Source organism: Bos indicus, chromosome 27 (genome assembly GCF_029378745.1).
Source record: "Bos indicus isolate NIAB-ARS_2022 breed Sahiwal x Tharparkar chromosome 27, NIAB-ARS_B.indTharparkar_mat_pri_1.0, whole genome shotgun sequence".
Lineage (NCBI taxonomy): Eukaryota > Metazoa > Chordata > Mammalia > Artiodactyla > Bovidae > Bos > Bos indicus.
Window position 1 is genome coordinate 34,680,829 of NC_091786.1, and position 21,089 is coordinate 34,701,917.

Sequence of the window (21,089 nt, forward strand, 5' to 3'; positions counted from 1 at the left end):
TGATTTAAATATTAATCTAATCAAACCTCTCCAAAGTGACATAAAATTAAACACCACAAAAATTTCTCAAACTAGAGGTTGAGGTTCCAAATGTAACTTTCCTTTCACCTTTCCACTTCCCCTCTGCCTCCAAGGCCAGGTGCACCACTTCCCTCTACCTAGTTTTTAAAGAAAAGTCTTAAGCATAATCATAGATGTTTCCATCATTCATGGTATGTATCTAGTAAGTTAGCAAGCCCTATATGTTCTGCTTTCGTGATATATACCAGATAAAAATTACTTCTCGCGTATCCAAGAATAAGACACTAGCTAATATCTCAGATGACCATTATATCTACTACTGTGGGCAGGAATCCCTTATAAGAAATGGAGTAGCCATCAGAGTCAACAAAAGAGTCAGAAATGCAGTACTTGGATGCAATCTCAAAAACGACAGAATGATCTCTGTTCGTTTCCAAGGCAAACCATTCAATATCACAGTAATCCAAGTCTATGCCCAGACCAGTAACGCTGAAGAAGCTGAAGTTGAACAGTTCTATGAAGACCTACAAGACCTTCTAGAACTAGGGACCGGAATGCAAAAGTAGGAAGTCAAGAAACACCTGGTAACAGGCAAATTTGGCCTTGGAGTACAGAATGAAGCAGGGCAAAGGCTAATAGAGTTCTGCCAAGAGAACACATTGGTCATAGCAAACACCCTCTTCCAACAACACAAGAGAAGACTCTACACATGGACATCACCAGATGGTCAACACTGAAATCAGACTGATTATATTCTTGGCAGCCAAAGATGGAGAAGCTCTATACAGTCGGCAAAAACAAGACCAGGAGCTGACTGTGGCTCAGATCATGAACTCGTTATTGCCAAATTCAGACTGAAATTGAAGAAAGTGGAGAAAACCACTAGACCATTCAGTTCAGTTCAGCCGCTCAGTCATGTGTGACTCTTTGCGACCCCGTAAAACACAGCACGCTAGGCCTCCCTGTCCATCACCAACTCCCAGAGTTCACTCATACTCACGTCCATTGAGTCAGTGATGCCATCCAGCTATCTCATCCTCTGTCGTCCCCTTCTCCTCCTGCCCCCAATCCCTCCCAGCATCAGAGTATTTTCCAATGAGTCAACTCTTCGCATGAGGTGCCCAAAGTACTGGAGTTTCAGCTTTAGCATCTTTCCCTCCAAAGAAATCCCAGGGCTGATCTCCTTCAGAATGGACTGGTTGGATCTCCTTGCAGTCCAAGGGACTCTCAAGAGTCTTCTCCAACACCACAGTTCAAAAGCATCAATTCTTCAGAGCTCAGCTTTCTTCACAGTCCAACTCTCACATCCATACATGACCACTGGAAAAACCATAGCCTTGACTAGACGAACCTTTGTTGGCAAAGTAATGTCTCTGCTTTTGAATATGCTATCTAGGTTGGTCATAACTTTTCTTCCAAGGAGTAAGTGTCTTTTAATTTCATGGCTGCAATCACCATCTGCAGTGATTTTTGAGCCCCCAAAAATAAAGTCTGACACTGTTTCCACTGTTTCCCCATCTATTTCCCATGAAGTGATAGGGCCAGATGCCATGATCTTCATTTTCTGAATGTTGAGCTTTAAGCCAACTTTTTCCACTCTCCTCTTTCACTTTCATCAACAGGCTTTTTAGTTCCTCTTCACTTTCTGCCATAAGGGTGGTGTCATCTGCATATCTGAGGTTATTGATATTTCTCCCGGCAATCTTGATTCCAGCTTGTGCTTCATCCAGTCCAGTCTTTCTCATGATGTACTCTGCATATAAGTTAAATAAGTAGGGTGACAATATACAGCCTTGACGTACTCCTTTTCCTATTTGGAACCAGTCTGTTGTTCCATGTCCAGTTCTAACTGTTGCTTCCTGACCTGCATACAGGTTTCTCAAGAGGCAGGTCAGGTGGTCTGGTATTCCCATCTCTTTCAGAATTTTCCACAGTTTGTTGTGATCCACACAGTCAAAGGCCTTGGCATAGTCAATAAAGCAGAAATAGAAGTTTTTCTGGAATTCTCTTGCTTTTTCAATGATCCAATGGATGTTGGCAATTTGATCTCTGGTTCCTCTGCCTTTTCTAAAACCAGCTTGAACATCTGGAAGTTCATGGTTCATGTTTACTTAGCCATAATAAACTACAGAAAGTTAATTGCATATTAATCTAAATAGCATCTCATTTATACATCTTAGCCAAGTAAACTAAATCATACCATACCAGAGCAACACCTCCTCCATAGTGTTTATCACACATCCTCCCTTGAAAGGTTGCACCAATATAATTTGATTTTTCTCTGTAACTTAAGTTTAAAAAAGCATAATCATATAACTTTGCTAAATTAAGCACAATTATAATTAAATTTAACTAGTACTTTCTTGTTTTGCATACTCAAATAACAATTTCAGATATTTCCACTTAACAACACTAGGATAAGAAAGCATAGAAATGGATGATATGTGTCTGCTTATTTTTAAAATAGTAATATAGATTAAAAATAATAAAAAGTGAATTATTATATGAATTTTTAGACAGCAATGAAGATTCTTTTTTATATAATTTTTTCAAAATTTACTGATTCTTAAAAAGTAAATATAATAAAAATAAATAAAATTCCTTAAAACTAGAAAGCTAAGACATTTCAGTTGACAATTGGGCAGAGTAAGCTTCTGGGTTGAAATCCCTCCTTAATCTGATATAATTAGCCTGGTCTAACCATGCAGAGGTATGTGTATTTGTGGAAGAAAAATAATATAAAAGGTTAAAATTTTATAATTTTATATATGATTTTTACATAATATGATAATATATAATACATATGGGTCCTGAATATTGATAAGAGAAAAACAAAGAGATTATTAAATAGAAATGGAGGCTTGTATTTTTTAAAATGTGGTTGATTGTGAATATAGTACATTAGAGATATTGAAATGTACAATAATGTTTCCACGTCATTATTTGCTTTTGTTCTATAGAAACAAAGCATAAAAAGAAGGCTACATCTCTAAATTCATAGAATACATTTCTTCAAAGAGATATTGCTAATATTTTACATTTAGTTAAGTGTTAGTTACTCAGTTGTGTCCGACTCTTTGTGACCCCATGGACTGTAGCCCACCAGGTTCCTCTGCCAATGGTATTTTCCAGGCAAAAATACTGAAGTGAGTTGCCATTTCCTACTCCAGAGGATCTTCCCAACACCAGGACTGAACTCACATCTCTTGAGTCTCCTGCATTGGCAGGCAGGTTCTTTACCCCTAGTGTCACCAGTTAGGCACATTTAATGATGTTATATACTCAGTGTAAGAAGACATACTTTAATAAGATTGAAGCAGGTTTTAACTATCAGCCAATATATAGAGTAATCGATATTCGTAATTCTGCTATAAAACTTATGTTGTGAAAAATACTATTCACAGGATATTGTATGTAAAGAAATGACAAGATATTTTTTCCTTAATGGCTTGTCAGAAATTAGGTCAAATTACAGATGCTTTCTAATGTGTAATATTTAGTAATGACAAGATATACTTACACAAGTAAAAACGCCATATCATGTGGACGTAGGACAAGATAAGATCGTTTCCATTTTACAAATCTGTGTAATAATTCATTAGCATCTCCAGTTACTGGAATTTTATTTTCATCTATCCAAAGCTCTAATGAAGATAGAATTACTGTAATATTAAGTGAAGTAAAAATCTAAAATAGGAGACATAAAGAAAATATGTTTAAACTATATGGCTTAAATAGATTTGGGAATTTATCTGCAAAAATAAACACTATACAAGACATACACATTAAAAATATAAACTGCAAATCTGGATTGCATCTTATAAATTATATTAGTGAGTAATAAATATCACAAATAAAACAAGTAATAAGGAACATTTTGATATGCTTGTACTTAATTAAGCCAGGCCAATGTCACGCACGTGCTTTACCTAATTTGATCCTTACAAAACTCTAAGTAGGTATTTATAATTATTAATTACTGCAATTAAAGGGTTATAAAACTTAAAGTGGTTATATATTTGCCCTCTTTCACACAACATGTGTAGTCAGGCAGGGTGATTAAAAAAAAAAACACTCTGAAAACTGTTTAGGTAACACAGGCAAATGCATAAGTAAACACTTACAGCATTGGTCAATCCAGTCAACTGGAAAATCTTTTGAATGACAACAGTCGTATCAGCACCCATATGATTATACTGAAAAAGATAATTTGCATTTTAGATCTAAATATATATATATATTTTATTGCTTCCTATCTAATAATGCTTATTATACTTAAATTGTCAAAGTTAAGAAATTTTTTAAAATTACCAATTTATTAGTTTTTAAACATTATCTATTATTATAGACAGCATGATATACATTAAGTGTGAAAATGAAAAACAAAAAAAAGACACTACAAACTTTCACAAAAAGAAGAAAACTTTCTAAATTCACTTATGAGGCCATTTCATGGGAAATAAATGGGGAAACAGTCAGACTTTATTTTTTTGGGCTCCAAAATCACTGCAGATGGTGATTGCAGCCATGAAATTAAAAGATGCTTACTCCTTGGAAGGAAAGTTATGACCAACCTAGATAGCATATTGAAAAGCAGAGACATTACTTTGCCAACAAAAGTACATCTAGTCAAGGCTATGGTTTTTCCTGTGGTCATGTATGGATGTGAGAGTTGGACTGTGAAGAAAGTTGAGTGCCAAAGAATTGATGCTTTTGAACTGTGGTGTTGGAGAAGACTCTTGAGAGTCCCTTGGACTGCAAGGAGATCCAACCAGTCCATCCTAAGGGAGATCAGTCCTGGGTGTTCATTGGAAGGACTGATGCTAAAGCTAAAACTCTAATACTTTGGCCACCTCATGTGTAGAGTTGACTCATTGGAAAAGACCCTGATGCTGGGAGGGATTGACAGCAGGAGGAGAAGGGGATGACAGAGGATGAGATGGCTGGATGGCATCACCAACTCGATGGACATGAGTTTGAGTGAACTCCGAGAGCTGGTGATGGACAGGGAGGCCTGGTGGGCTGGATTCATGGGGTCTCAAAGAGTCGGACACGACTGAGCAACTGAACTGAACTGAAACATTATCTATTATTATAGATAGCATGATATATATTAAGTGTGAAAACGAAAAACAAAAAAGACACTACAAGCTTTCACAAAAAGAAGAAAACTTTCTAAACTCACTTATGAGGCCAGCATTATCCTAATATCAAAACCACTTAAAAATAGCATGAATAAAAGAAAATTATAGGCCAAATTCTTAATGAATATAGGTGGAAAAATTCTCAAGAGAATATTGGCAACATGAATTCAACAACACACTGAAAGGATCATATACCATGATCCAGTGAGATTTATTCCAGGGATCCAAGAATGGTTTAATCTCTCTGAATCAATCAGTGTGATACACCCCATTAACAAAATGAAGAATAAAAAAATCATATGATCATCTCAATAGATGCAGAAAAAAACATTTAATAAATTTCAATCTGCTTTCAGGATAAAAACTCACCAAAGTGAATATAGAGAGAATACACCACAACATAATAAAGGCCATGATCAACATCACACTCAGCAGTGTAAAGTTGGAAACTTTCCCAATAAGACCAGGAACAAGAGAAGGATACCTGTAGTTGCCACTTTTATCTAACATAGTACTGGAAGTCTCAGTCAGAGCAATTAGGCAAGGAAAACAACTACAAGGTATTCAAATTGGGAAAGAAAGAAGTGACACTGTCACTATTTGCAGGTGACATAAATAGAAAACCCTAAAATGAAAGTGTTAGTTGCTCAGTTGTGTCCAACTCTTTTGGACTGTAGCCCACCAGGCTCCTGTCTATAAAATTCTCCATGCAAGAATGCTGGATTGGGTAGCCATTCCCTTCTCCAGGGGTTCTTTCCAACCCAGGGATTAAAGCTGGGTTTCCTGCATTGCAGGCAGATTCTTTACCATCTGAGGCACCAGGGAAGCCCATCAGAAAACTGTTGGAACTAGAAAGAAATTCACTAAAGCTGCAAGATACAAAACCAATATACAAAAATCGGTTATATTATCTCTCGACAATAATAAGCTATCAGAAAGCAAAACTAAGAAAACAATGCCATTTACAACAGCATCAGAAGAATAAAATACCTAGGAATAAATTTAACCAAGGAAATGAAAGATCTTTTCACTGAAAACTATATAAAGACATTGATTAAAGAAACTGAAGAAGGGAGAGAGCAAGGTGGTGGAGGAGTAGGAGGACCTGGAGTACATCTCTCCCCACAGATACATTAGGAATACACCTTCAGACACAGAAGTACATGCAGGACACCAGCTGAGAGTGGACAGGAGTACCTGACCAGTGGAAAAGAATTTATAGAACCACGCAAAACTCGGTAGGACGAAGGAACTAGGGAGAAAGATAGGAGTGTTAGTAGGGCTGGACCTGCCCTCAGTGGGTGGGGAAAGTGAAGCAGGGGTCCAATCCCAACATCGGGGCAATTGTCTGAGTCAGAAGAGAAACATTTAAGGCTGAGAGTGAAACATCTGAACTGTGGCACCTAAATGGAATGAGAATCAGACAGTCCTTGCTGCAGCCATACATACTTGGGACAGGGATGTAGGTTCCCTAGAAGGCGCAGTGGCTGGGAACTTGAGTTTAAGGATTGTGGAGCAATCCCAGGGTGAGGGCTGCTGTTGACTGTGGAGAGACGGATCAAGGGGATATGAGAGAGGAGACTGTGGTGGGAAAATCCTGTGGAGGAAAGCCACGTGGAAGCAAGGCAATACGGGAGTCACGTGGAGGGGTGGAGCCATCGCCATACCCTCTCTCTCCACACACGCCTGCATTAGCAGCTGAACAATAGAAAGGCTGGCCCTCAAACACCTGACACACTGCACTACAGAGTAGGACCCCACCCAGGGTGCCCCTTTAAGTGACTGATGTGCAAGACCACACAGTAGGACCCCAGCCAGGGGCGTGGGCCCTCTATGTGCCTAATGGGTCAAGCAACAGAGAAGGACCCCGGGCAAGTGCCTGAACAGGCAGAGATGCAGAGAAAAACTGGCTATAGAGGCCTTCTGATCGCCAGCTACAAGAAACTTGAAGAAAGACTCTGATAGGGCCATAACTCCTGTGGCGGAGGCAGTCTGTGCCCCTGCACACTTGGCACCTAGGGTCCCTGCAAGCCAAGCAGCTGCACCACCTTCATGATCAACCCTCCCTGGGACAAAGCCGCCACAGGCATAAAAAGTCTTGTGTCTATGCACGCAGGGTCGCTTTGGGCGTGTTCAACTCTTTGTGACCTTGTGGACTGTGGCCTGACAGGCTTCTCTGCCAGGGCAGTTCTCCAGGCAAGAATACTGGAGTGTATTGGCCAATACTGGTTGCCATACCCTTCTAGAGCACTATATTTCATGCTGTCCTGGCTGCCAACTCCCCTGAGTCCCTGGTGCTGCCAGAGCCCCTGCAACCCAAGCAGCTGTACCACGTCCACACCTGGCCCTCACTGGGGGACACCCAAGTCCTCCAGGGCAGCCTCAGAAGCAAAGCCCAGTGGACTAGCCACATGCAGAGATGGAAAGAAAACCACAATTGAAACCCAGGGACAGTGTGGCTAAGGAAGAAGACCCAAACCCCTCCCACCAGCTGTACAAGCTGCACATTAAATCCGCATGATCAACTAGGCAGACTCTGTGTCTATGGAACATATATAAAAGGGCATTGAGAGCTCCCACAAAGGAAAACACACTAGTTCTGACAGCTGTGGATATTGGAGGCAAGAACACACAGGAGTAGGAGCAGATTAGAATCTGAGCTGCCCCCACAGCAGGTCCAGAGACCAGCACAGTGTTGGAGGGCATCCTAGGGAGGTGATGCAGACTGTGACTCCCAGCGAGGGAAAGGACGCTGACAGCAGTGACTCAAGAAAAACATTTATTATTCTTGTGTTTTGACTTGTTCTGTAGATTCATTTGGATTTTTAAATATTTTTTTCTTTATTTTTATTTTTTTCCCCTCCGTTCCCCCCAAAAAAACCCTGATGTGCAGTTTTCAATTTTTTTGGCACTATGAAATCTAATTAAGCTTTTGAGCTTTTTTTCTCTTTTCTCAGTCACACTTTTTTTTTTTATTGTTGTTATAAACCCTTGCCTCTATGTTGTGCTTTTGCAGTTCTATGGAGTTTTCCTTTTATTTTTCTTTTCTTTCTTCTTCCTTTTATTTTTCTCCTTTTTAACTTTTAATTTCTTTAAAACCTATTATTCTTTTTCTACATTTATACCTTTGTTTGCTTTCCTACTGTTCTCTTCCCCTTGCAGTTAATCTTTAATGTATATAAATCTTCTTTATCTACCTCTATTTACCTTTGCATATCTATTCTTTCTTTCTTTCCTTCCTTTCTACTAAACATATTTATTAGCTTTGTTTTCATTGCTTTATTCCCCACCTGGCACATTGCTTTAGTTTTGTCTTCCAGTTTATGCTTTAGCTAGTTTTATTCTTAACTGGTAGATATAATTTTTGGTTTTGTTCACTGGGTCAATCTACTGTACTTTATTTTTGTTGAACTGTTTTGAATTTGCTTATGGGTGCATAGGTATATATTTTGTTATTTTAATTATTCTTTGCCTGATTTTGTAACTACCATTTGTCTGAGGTTCATCTTTGGTTTCTTGTTTTTGGGTATTTGTTTTAAACTCACTTAATGCCATAACAAACCACTTGTGGAATCTTCATTCCTGACCAGAGATCAAGCCCTGAACCTTTGAAGTGGGAGCACTGACTTCAAGACCCTAGACTACCATAGAACTCACCCTAGGGAGTATCAAATAGTGGGAACTCACACAAAGGAAACCACTGGAACACAAGACCCAGCATTACTCAACGAGCATTAGCATTTGTTTTTAAACAACAAACAAAACAAAACAAAAATACAAACCTAATCATCAGCAGATAGGATTGCCAACTCACTCAACCTTACCAATCAGAGGGAAAAAAAAAAAAACAGCACAAAACTTGATCCAAACTTAGGAGGGCAGAAACCAAAAGGAAAAAAGAACTCAACCTTGAAGCCTGGGAAGATGAGACCTCAAACACAAGAAGATAAAAAATAAAAATAATGGAAAGTAAAGAAATACTACACAAATGAAGGAACAAACTAGAAACACAGAAGTCCAAATAAATGAAGAGGAAATAGGCAAGCTACCTGAAAAAGAATTCAGAATACTGATAGTAAAGATGATCAAAACCCTTGAAAACAGAATGGGGAAAATGCAAGAATCCATTAACAAAGACCTAGAAGAATTAAAAAATAAACACACAAACAACACAATGACTGAAATTAAAAATACTCTAGAAGGAACCAAGAGCAGAATATTTGAAGCTGAAGAATAAATCAGTGGGCTGGAAGATAAAATGGTGGAAATAACTTCTGAAGAGCAGAATAAAGTAAAAAGAATGAAAAGAACTGAGGATAGTCTCAGAGACCCCTGGGATGATATCAAATTTACCAACATTTGAATTATAGAGGTCCCAGAAAAAGAAGAGAAAAAGAAAGAGTATGAGAAAAGATTTGAAGAGATTATAGTTGAAAATTTCCCCAAACAAGGAAAAGGAAATAGTCAACCAAGTTCAAAGAGGTGCAAAGAGTCCCATACAGGATAAACCCAAGGAGAAACACATCAAGCACATACTAATCAAACTTATAAAGACTAAAGACAAAGGAAATATATTAAAAGCAGCAAGGGAAAAGCAACAGTAGCATACAAGGGAAACCTCATAGGTTTAACATCTGATCTTTCAGCAGAAATTCTGCAGGCCAGGAGGGAATGGCAGGATATTTTTAAAGCACTGAAAGGGAAAAATCTACAATCAAGATTACTGTAACTGGCAAGGATCTCATTCAAAATTGTTGGACAGATAAAAAGTTTTTCAGACAAGCAAAAGTTAAGAGAATTCAGTATGACCAAGGCTTTAGAACAAATGTTAAAGGGACTTATATAGTCAAGAAATACAAGAGAAGAAAAAGATATACAAATGAAAACAGTTAGGAAAATGGCAATAGGAACATATATATGAAAATTACTTTAAATGTAAACAGATGAAATGCTCCAACCAAAAGACACAGACTGGCTGAATGGACACAAGAACAAGACCCAAATATATGCTGTCTACAAGAAACTCACTTTAGATCTAAAGACACATATAGACTGAAAGTGAGAGGATGGAAGAATATATTGCATGCAAATGGGAAGCAAAAGAAAGCTGGAGTAGCAATCCCCATATCAGACAAAATAGACCTTAAAATAAGTTTACAAGAGATAAGGAAAGACACTACATAATGATCAAGGGATCAATCCAAGAGGAAGACATAACAATTGTAAATATCTATACACCCAACAGATGGTGATTGCAGCCATGAAATTAAAAGATGCTTACTCCTTGGAAGGAAAGTTATGACCAACCTAGGTAGCATATTGAAAAGCAGGGACATTACTTTGCCAACAAAGGTCCATCTAGTCAAGGCTATGGTTTTTCCAGTGGTCATGTATGGATGTGAGAGTTTGACTATGAAGAAAGCTGAGCGCTGAAGAATAGATGCTTTTAAACTGTGGTGTTGGAAAAGACTCTTGAGAGTCCCTTGGACTCAAGGGGAACCAACCAGTCCATTCTGAAGGAGATCAGTCCTGGGTGTTCTTTGGAAGGAATGATGCTAAAGCTGAAACTCCAGTACTTTGGCCACCTCATGTGAAGAGTTGACTCCTTGGAAAAGACTGTGATGCTTGGAGGGATTGGGGGCAGGAGGAGAAGGGGATGACAGAGGATGAGATGGCTGGATGGCATCACCGACTCAATGGACATGAGTTTGAGTGAATTCCAGGAGTTGGTGATAGACAGGAAGGCCTGGTGTGCTGCGATTCATGGGGTCGCAAAGAGTCAGACACGACTGAGTGACTGAACTGAACTGAACTGAACTGATGCACCCAACACAGGAGCACCTCAGTACCTCAGACAAACACTAACAGACATAAAAGGAGAAATTGACAGTAACACAATAACAGTAGGAGACTTTAACAGCCCACTCATACCAATGGACAGAGCATCAAAACAAAAAATTAATAAGGAAACACAAGTCTTAAATGATACATTAGATGAGATGGATCTCATTGATATCTTCTGGGCATTCCATCCAATGCAGAAGAATACACATTCTTCTCAAGTGCATGTGGAACATTCTTCAGGATAGACCACATCTTGGGTCACAAATCAAACCTCAGTAAATTTAAGAAAATTGAAATTATGTCAAGAATTTTCTCCAACCACAACATTATGAGACTAGATATCAATTACAGGAAAAAAACTGTAAAAACACAAACACTTGGAGATTAAATAATATGTATCTACAAAACAACTTGTTACTGAAAAAATCAAAAGGGAAATAAAATTTCTAGAAAAAAATGACAATGAAAGCATGACAACTCAAAACCTATGGGATGCAGCAAAAGTAGTTCTAAGAGGGAAGTTTACAGCAATACAATCCTACCTCAAGAAACAAGAAAAAGCATCGAATAGACAACCTAACTTTATGCCTAAAACAACTGGAAAAAGAACAAACAAATCCCCAAATTAGTAGAAGGAAATAAATCATAAAGATCAGAGCAGAAATAAACATAAAAGAAATGCAAGAATAGTAAAGATTAACAAAGCTAAAAGCTGGTTCTTTGAGAAGATATACAAAATTGACAAACCTTTAGCCAGACTCATCACAAAAAGAAGAAAGAGGAAGCAAATCAACAAAATTAGAAATGAAAAAGGAGAGGTTACAACAGACAATGCAGAAATACAAAGGATTATAAGAGACTATTATGAACAATTATATGGCAATAAAATGGATAACCTGGAAGAAATTCTTAGAAAAGATCAATCTTCCAATACTGAACCAGAAAGATACATAAATTATGAACAACCCATTACAAGCACTGAAATTGAAGCTGTGATCAAAAATCTCCCCCAAAACAAAAGCCCAGGACCAGATGGCTTCACAGGAGAATTCTACCAAACATTTAGAGAAGAGCTAGTGCCTATCCTTCTAAAACTCTTTCAAAAAATTGCAGAGGAAGGAACACTTCCAAACTCATTCTACAAGGCCACCATCAGCCTGATACCAAAACCAAAGACAACACAGAGAAAGAAAACTACAGGCCAATATCACTGATGAACATAGATGAAAAACTCCTCAACAAAATTTTAGCAAACAGAATTCAGCAACACATCAAAAAGCTCATATACCATGATCAAACTGGGTTTATTCCAGGGATGCAACGGTTCTTCAATATACAGAGATCAATCAATGTGATACACCATATTAACAAAGTGAAAGATAAAAACCATATGATCATCTCAATAGATGCAGAAAAAGCCTTTGACAAAATTCAGTACCCATTTATGACTAAAACTCTTCAAAAAATGGGCATAGAAAGAACCTACCTCAACATAGTGAAGACAATATGTGATAAGCCTACAGCAAACATTATTCTCAATGGTGAAAAATGGAAAGCATTCCCTCTAAGATCAAGAACAATACAAGGGTGTCCACTTTCACCACTATTATTCAACATAGTTCTGGAAGTCCTAGCTATAGCAATCAGAGAAGAAAAAGAAATAAAAGGAATCCAGATCAGGAAAGAAGAAATAAAGCTCTCACTGTTTGCAGATGACATGATACTATACATAGAAAACCCTAAAGATAGTATCAGAAAACTACTAGAGCTAATCAGTGAATTTAGCAAAGTTTTAGGATACAAAATCAATGCACAGAAATCACTTGCATTTCTATATACTAACAACAAAAAATCAGAAAGAGAAATTAAGCAATCAATTCCATTCACCATTGGAACAAAATAATTAAACATCTAGGAATAAACTTACCTAAGGAGACAAAAGAACTGTACACATAAAATTATAAGACACTAATGAAAGAAGTCAAAGATGAAATAAACAGATGGAGAGATATTCCATGTTCCAGAGTTTGAAGAATCAATATTGTGAAAATGACTATACTACCAAACACAATCTACAGATTCAGTGTGATTCCTATCAAATTACCAATGGCACTTTTCACAGAACTAGAACAAAAAATTTCATGGAAACACAAAAGACCCTGAATAGCCAAAGCGTCTTGAGAAAGAAGAATGGAGCTGGAGGAATCAACCTTCCTGACTTCAGATTATACTACAAAGTTACAGTCATCAAGACAGTATGGCACTAGCACATAAAAAGAAATATAGACCAATGAAACAAGATAGAAAGCCCAGATATATACCCATGTACCTATGGGTACCTTATTTTTGACAAAGGAGGCAAGAATATGCAATGGGGCTAAGACAGCCTCTTCGATAAATGGTGCTGGGAAAACTGGACAGCAACATGTAAAAGAATGAAACACCATACAGAAAGATAAACTCAAAATTGATTAAAGACCTAAATGTAAGACCAGAAACTATAAAACTCTTAGAGGAAAATATAGGCAGAATACTCGATGATACAAATCAAAGCAAGATCCTCTATGACCCACCCGCTAGAGTAATGGAAATAAAAATAAAAGTAAACAAGTGAGGCCTGATTAAACTTAAAAACTTTTGCACAGTAAAGGAAACTGTAAGCAAGGTGAAAAGACAACCCTCAGAAAGGGAGAGAATAATGGGGAATGAAACAACTGACAAAGGATTAATTTCCAAAATACACAAGCAGCTCATACAACTCAATACCAGAAAAACAAAGAACCTAATCAAAGTGTGGGAAAAAGGCTGAAACAGAGTCAGACACAACTAAAGTGGCTTAGCACACACACACAGGCACACAACCAATAATCAGCCATGAAATTAAAAGATGTTTGCTCCTTGGAAGGGAAGCTATGACAAACCTATGACAAGCCTAAACAGCATATTCAAAGGCAGAGATATCATTTTGCTGACACAGGTCCATATAGTCAAAACTGTGGTTTTTCCAATAGTCATGTACAGATGTGAGATTGGACCATAAAGAAGGCTGAGTACTGAAGAATGGATACTTTTGAATTTTGGTGAGGAAGAAAAGTCAGTCAATACATGTCAACACCGAAGTACATCATTTGTTAGAAATATATATGACAAAGATTTTGAAGCAGCCTTTGTAAAATGATGAAAACAAATAATTAAAAATATTCTTCATGGAAGTGAAATCAGCAAAAGGGAGAACCAGAAAACACCAAGCCTTTGTTTTTCTCTGGAAATATCAAAAGACAATCAGAAAATGGTTGATATGATAACCCCATTGGAGCCTCTGGAAAACCTATGGAAAATATCCAAAGATCTACAGCAGCCAAGCCAATGTCCAACCAAGAAAAACCCACCTTGAAAATGACAGGAAATCGTGTGGCATTTACTCTCCTATGCCCTACTTCCTCCCCAGCTTGGCATTATTTAGTCTGGAGGAAAGGCCCATCTGTTCCCCAATTTCCTCTCTTATACCAGGTGGAGCAGAGAAGACCTTATTTGCAATTTTCTACCTATCTGGAAGGTGTCCAAATGATTGTTTTCTGTGTCACCTAATCCAGTTTTTAGGTAGCAAAAAGGGGTCGTCAATGCTTGTTAAAACTTCAAGGTTATGACAGACCCACAGATACTTGGAACAAGAGATTACAGGTGGAAATATACAGATAGAAAGCCCTGAAAAGATGCTGGGGTGAGATCTTTTGGAACCTGAGATATTGAAAAGCAGCCATGTATATAGTGAATCCCACAGGCCAAGGCAAGACATATGGTCAGAGAGACCTGAGAACATCTTAAACTTTCACCACATGGACTAAGAGGTAACCCAGCTAATCAGTGAAGGCTACCCTGACATACAGCCAGTCCCCAAAAATGGTTTAAAAGGTGGTTATTTTTTTAAAATGCTGAATTTTCAATAAAAATCACAAGATACCTTAGTCAATTTGGCCTACTATAACAAAAACACCATAAAACTTGGTTTCAAACAACAGCCATTTGTTTCTCACAGTTCTGAAGGCTGGAAAGTTTAAAGGTTAAGTCTCCAGCCACAGACATCAATTCTGTGTTGATGAGAACGTGCTGTGTCCTCACATGGTAGAAGAGGTGTCCTTTCTTTTATAAGGGCACTAATCCCGTTCATGAGGGCTCCACCTTCATGACCTAAGCCATTCCCAAAGGCTCCACTGCCAAATAACATCACTATGTGCATGTTCTTGCTTCTTGCTCAGTTGCTTCAGTCATGTCAGACTCTTTGTAACTCTATGGACTGTAGCCCACCAGGCTCCTCTGTCCATGGGATTCTCCAGGCAAGAATACTGGAGTGGGCTGCCATGCCCTTCTCCAGGATATCTTCCCCACCCAGGGATAGAACCCATGTCTCCTGCAGCTTCTGCACTGCAGGCAAATTCTTTACTGCTGAGCCCCTGGGGAAGCCCCACCATCATTATTCATCAGTATACATGTGAACAGAAAAGAAACATTCAGTCTATATTATAAGGCAAACTAGCAAACAACAACAAAAGCATAGCTCAAGGGAATGAAATAAATTGGCAGAAACCAGTCCTGAGAACTTGGAGACTTACTAGACAAAGTCCCTAAAACGACTGTCTAAAATATGCTCAAAGAGCTAAAGGAGATGGACATGTACACACAGCTTTATTTTGAATGGATAAACAACAGAGGATTACTGTACAGCACAGAGAACTCTGCTCAATGTCATGTGGCAGCCTGGATGGGAGGGGAGCTTGGGGTAGAATGGATACATGTGCATGTATGACTGAGTCAATCTGCTGCACCTGAAACTATCACAATATTGTTAATTGCTTATACTCCAAAATAAAATAAAAAGTTTTTTAAAAAGCTAAAGGATAAAAAGAATGAAGTGAAGTCAGGAAAATGATGTATGAATAAAATGAGAATGGCAACAAAGATATAGAACTATAAAAGAAATCAAAAAGAATTCTGGCATTGAAAATGCAATAACTGAATTAAAAGTTGAGTAGATGGATTCAACAGCAGATTTAAAGGAGCACAAGAAAGAATCAGTAAACTTGAGAATAGGATAATTTAAATTGTTGAGTCTGAGAACCAAAAAGAAAATAGAAAGGGGGGAACATGTGGGATACCATATGTAGTACAATATACAAATAAAGAGAATCCCAGAAAAAGAAGAGAAATTATCTAAATAATGGCCAAAAGCTTGTTAAATTTGATGAAACACATGAACCCACAAATCCTGGAAGCTTAACAAATTCTAAGAAGGATAGAGCCAAAGGGACTCACACCAAGACACATTATAATCAAATTATCTAAAGCTAAAAACAAAGAGAATACTAATATTGAAGACAATAAGAAAAAAGCAACTAACCATGTAAAAGGGATGATAATAAGATTACTAGCCAATTTCTTAGCAAAAACTGCAGGGGCCAGAAGACAATGAGATGCTATATTTAAAGTACTGAATGCAAAATGGAAAAGGCACCTTGGAAGACAGCTTGGCAACTTCTCACACACACAAAACACCAAACAAACAAACAAAAAGACTGTTATCATATGATGTAGCAATCATGCTGCAGGATATTTACCCAAAGGAGATAAAATATGTCCATGAAAAAACGTGTGCAGGGATATTTGCAGCAGCTTGATTCATAACTGCCAGAATGTGGAAGCAACTGAGATGCCCTTTAGAAGGTGAATGGATAAACAAACTGTGGTATATACAGACAATACAATGTTATTAAGTTCTAAAAAGAAATTAGCTCTAAATCCATGATAAGGCACGTGGTAAAGTTAAATGCATGTTACCAAGGTAAAGAAGACAATCTGTCATGGCTACAGACCTCACATTTCAACTATGTGACATTCTCAAAAAGGCAAAATTATCGAGATAGTAAAAAGATCAAAGGTTACTAGATGTTACGAGTATGCTGCTACTGCTGCTACTAAATCACTTCAGTCGTGTCTGACTCTGTGCGACCCCATAGACGGGAGCCCACCAGGCTCCCCCATCCCTGGAATTCTCCAGGCAAGAACACTGGAGTGGGTTGCCATTTCCTTCTCCAGTGCATGAAAGTGAAAAGTGACCGTGAAGTAGCTCAGTTGTGTCCGACTCTGAGCGACTCCATGGACTCCTCCATTCATGGGATGAATCCCAGGCACCTCTGTCCATGGGATTCTCCAGGCAAGAGTACTGGAGTGGGTTGCCATTTCCTTCTCTGGTTATGAGTATGAGAATGATGAATAAAAATTACTCAGAAACTATTCTGTATGTAACAGATGTTTTCATTTATGTTAATTATATAAAATGAAAAATAAACTAATAGAGATATGATTTTCTATTTACTACTGATACCAGAAATTTAAATTCATTAAAGCAGAAATTATTATTATCTTGTGTTAAAAATTTATTCCAACATTTTTTATAACCTCCCATTGCTAATATAAATTAACATGAGACAAATAAATGAAGGTATACTTACCAAATCTTTTTCAACTACAATATGCATTTCTATATACTGAGAGAAGTCTGGAAGAGGCTAAAAAAATCACAAACAGGTAAAAATTGAAGAATTATTTAAATATTTTAAGTAATATCACTACTTCACAAATTCAATGTTAGAAATTCAATTTTATATATGAAAATAGTCACTTTCAGACTATTGTCTTTGTTGCCTCTTTTGCATCTGTTCAATCAATTAATTTACTCAGAAAATAATCAGCTAATTTACTCAGAAAATAACTTTACCTTCCATTGGTATAGGGCTACTCACTTGATTCTCTGCTCTGAAGGACATCTTCCCTTGATCACCATTATATGTGAATTTGCATTAGTTTAATGATTTCATCATACATTATTATGTGTTATGATTTTATTTGTGACCTTGAAAGAGTAAGGGCACCTCTCTGTTTGGAGGGGTGGACTTTCATCTGAAGATAAAGCTAATCCTTGTATAAATGACCTCAGAAAAATGTGAGCAACAGAGAAACAAAATGACTGAGTTTCTTAAACTGTGTCATAGATGTCTCAGGATGTGGAATCTGGTTACAGTGTCATCACAGACCATGGTGGTTAACTTCAGCACAAATGTGAGGCCCAATGGGCTTATGATCTGTCTGATTTACACCCTGCCAATTTCTAGGGACAAAGTAATGCTTGTTTTAACTACCATTAGTAAAATATTACTTGTTTCCATCATTATTTTTATATGAATTTAACCTAGGAGGAATATACTAAGGAAAACTTATGAGACAGTCTTTGTGGACACTCCAAGATTGTAGTGTATTTAACTCAAAATAGTTACTAATACCATCAACAAGCAATGGACAAATACATAGAAGCAGAAAAGAGAATCAAATTTCAAAAATTGAGAAAACATTTATTATGCTTAAAGTCTGCATTTTTTTTTCTTCTTACACTGATATTTAATTCCTTGAAAGTTCAAAACTATCACATTCTACTTAAACCATTTTCCTTAACATAAAGAGGAGCGATAAAGAGGGAATAACTAATCTGGGACTTAGCAAAGATGAGAAAAGTGAAGACTATAGTAATTTAAAGGGAAAAAGTTAATAAGGTCATTAAAACAAATTCAGGGCTGCATGATTATTCATTTTTTCCACCTTTAAAAATTCTTTTAAAGCCTTGAAGACTTGTTTTTTTTTTTTTTCCAAAACAATGCAAATGAAATCCCCTTACAGTCTAACCGATTTATTATAATTTCCATCCAAAGGTAAGCACCAAATGTTTCATGATAGTTTTGCTTATAGGACTCCATCCTGTCATTTAGGATGAAACAAGGAAAAGACACTACTTTACTGGAGGATAAACACAAGCATTTATATTAATGTGTTAGGGTTATATTAATGATTTGAAGGATTCAAAGTCATTTCTTTGTTTTAATCAATGTAAGTTGCTACTGATGCTGCTGCTTGGTTGCTAAGTCGTGTCTGACTCTTTTGTGACCCCATGCTGCAGCCTGCCAGGCTCCTCTGTCCTCTGTCCATGGGACTTCCCAGGCAAGAATACAGGAATGGGTTGCCATCTCCTTCTCCAGGGGACTTTCCTGACTGAGGGTTCGAACTGTGTCTCCTGCATCACTTGGATTGGCAGGCGGGTTCTTTACTGTTGCATCACCTGGGAAGCCCAGCATGAGGGTTAGCTGACTCACATTTCCTGAAGCAATCCTTATTTATTTTCATCTTTGGGATAAGGACTGATGATATTTAGTTGATAATAATTTATTCATTTATTTTCTGGACAATAAACTTTCAAGAGAAAAGATACATTGTCTATTTTAGAAACACAATTAGAAATTTAAGACAAAAGTGCATAAAATAATGCCAAGAAATGTGTGCATTGGAAAGGTGGGCAGGTGCTAAGATTTCAGAAGACCTCAAAAGCTATTTTATTTAGTAAAAGAAAGTAGTCAATAAAGAAAACCAATTTCTTGGATATGTGTTACATGAGGTTGATACCAATTACCTGAAAATTTGCTTTGGTAAAGTAAACACTAAAGAATTGGATCTAGGGAAGAAGACTAGAGAACACTGCTAAGTAATCCAATTGCAATATATTTGGACTAAAGAGTTAAAATTAGAGGATGCCAAAGATCACTGGTAAGAATATTCAGGGAGTGAGAAGGGCATGAAGATGTTGATAGATGACAGACAATACAGATAGAAAAACATGTAAGTAGGTAGATAGATAATGTGTGTGTTTGTGTATTTTGTTTAGCTTGGGCAATTATCATGTGCTACATAAGCTCAATAACTAAGAAAAAATGGAATGAGAGTGGGAGATCTATAAATTACTGTAGATAAAGCCATGAAAAAATATACAAGATAATATATAAGACAAACAAAAACCTGAGACTTAACACAGGAAATACTGGAGAAGGAAATGGCAACCCACTCCACTGTTCTTGCCTGGAAAATCCCATGGATGGAGGAGCCTGGCAGGCTATGGTTACTGGGGTCGCAAAAAGTTGGACACGACTGAGCAACTGAGCACAACACAGGAAATATCATTATCTAGAATATGAATGTATAAAGAAAAGAGAGAGAAGGTGATACATAGAGAGAGGCAGGAGAATTTTATCAGAGAGTAAAGTGAGTTGAAAATTCTGGGGAGTTTTTATGTTATTTCACCATTAACATTATACTCCATGGTAGTGGACTGAAACAACACGGAATCAACACAATCTCAGCTTTCATTTTTGGGAAATGAAAATAAGTGAATGCTAACATTTATTTGGAAATTGACAGCATCAAGAATAGCCAAACAATCTTGAAAAACAACACTACTGAAGGATGTACGCTTACTAATTTCAGAACTTATTTCAAAAATATCGCAGTAAATAAAAAGTGACTCTGGCATAGGAATAGACATAAAGATCAATGGAATATTATTGCATGTGCAGAAATAACCCCTAAATCTATAGTCAACTGATTTTGAAATAAAAGGGCTGGGCCATGAAAATTCAGTGAATAAAAGATGAGTTTCTTCAACAAATGGTGTTGGGAAAACTAGATATGCATATGAAAAATGATGAATTTAGAGCCCTTCCTCCCTTTTTACAAAAAATTAAATTAAGTTGGATCATATATTGAAATGTAAGAGATTAAAGAATAAAACTTTTAGAGGAAATATGAAATAAATTTTGTAAATCTGGTATGATAGTTAATTTTATCTGTGAACTTGACTGGGCCACAAATGCCCAGATATTCGTCCAAAAATTATTCTGGATATTTATGTGAAAATAATTTTGGATAAGATAAACATTTAAATTGGTGAACTTTCAGTGGAGTAGATTATCCTTCATAATATGTGTGCACCTCATCTGGTCAGTTGAAAGTATTAACAGAACAAGGACTACCTTGTAAGCAAGAATGTACACATTGCTGTATTTAAAATGGATAACCAACAAGGACCTACTGTATAGCACAGGAAACTCTGCTCAATGTTATGTGGCAGCCTGGACAGGCAGTGGAGGAAGTTTTGAGGAGAATGGTAACATACGTAAGTATGGCTGAGTCCCGTTGCTTATCCACCTG

General features: G+C 37.2%; 1 protein-coding gene across 2 annotated transcripts in view; it reads right to left on the reverse strand.

Moving 5' to 3' along the window:
• LOC109553350 (disintegrin and metalloproteinase domain-containing protein 2) overlaps positions 1-21,089 on the reverse strand; it is a 102,803-nt gene that overhangs the window by 55,121 nt on the left and 26,593 nt on the right. For both annotated transcript variants that reach the window (XM_070781459.1, XM_070781458.1), the window contains 4 exons: positions 17,516-17,572; positions 4,146-4,217; positions 3,542-3,708; positions 2,227-2,308 (listed from right to left, as the gene is read on the reverse strand). In XM_070781459.1, the coding sequence (XP_070637560.1) occupies positions 2,227-2,308; positions 3,542-3,708; positions 4,146-4,217; positions 17,516-17,572 (378 nt within the window). The remainder of the gene's footprint in view (positions 1-2,226; positions 2,309-3,541; positions 3,709-4,145; positions 4,218-17,515; positions 17,573-21,089) is intronic.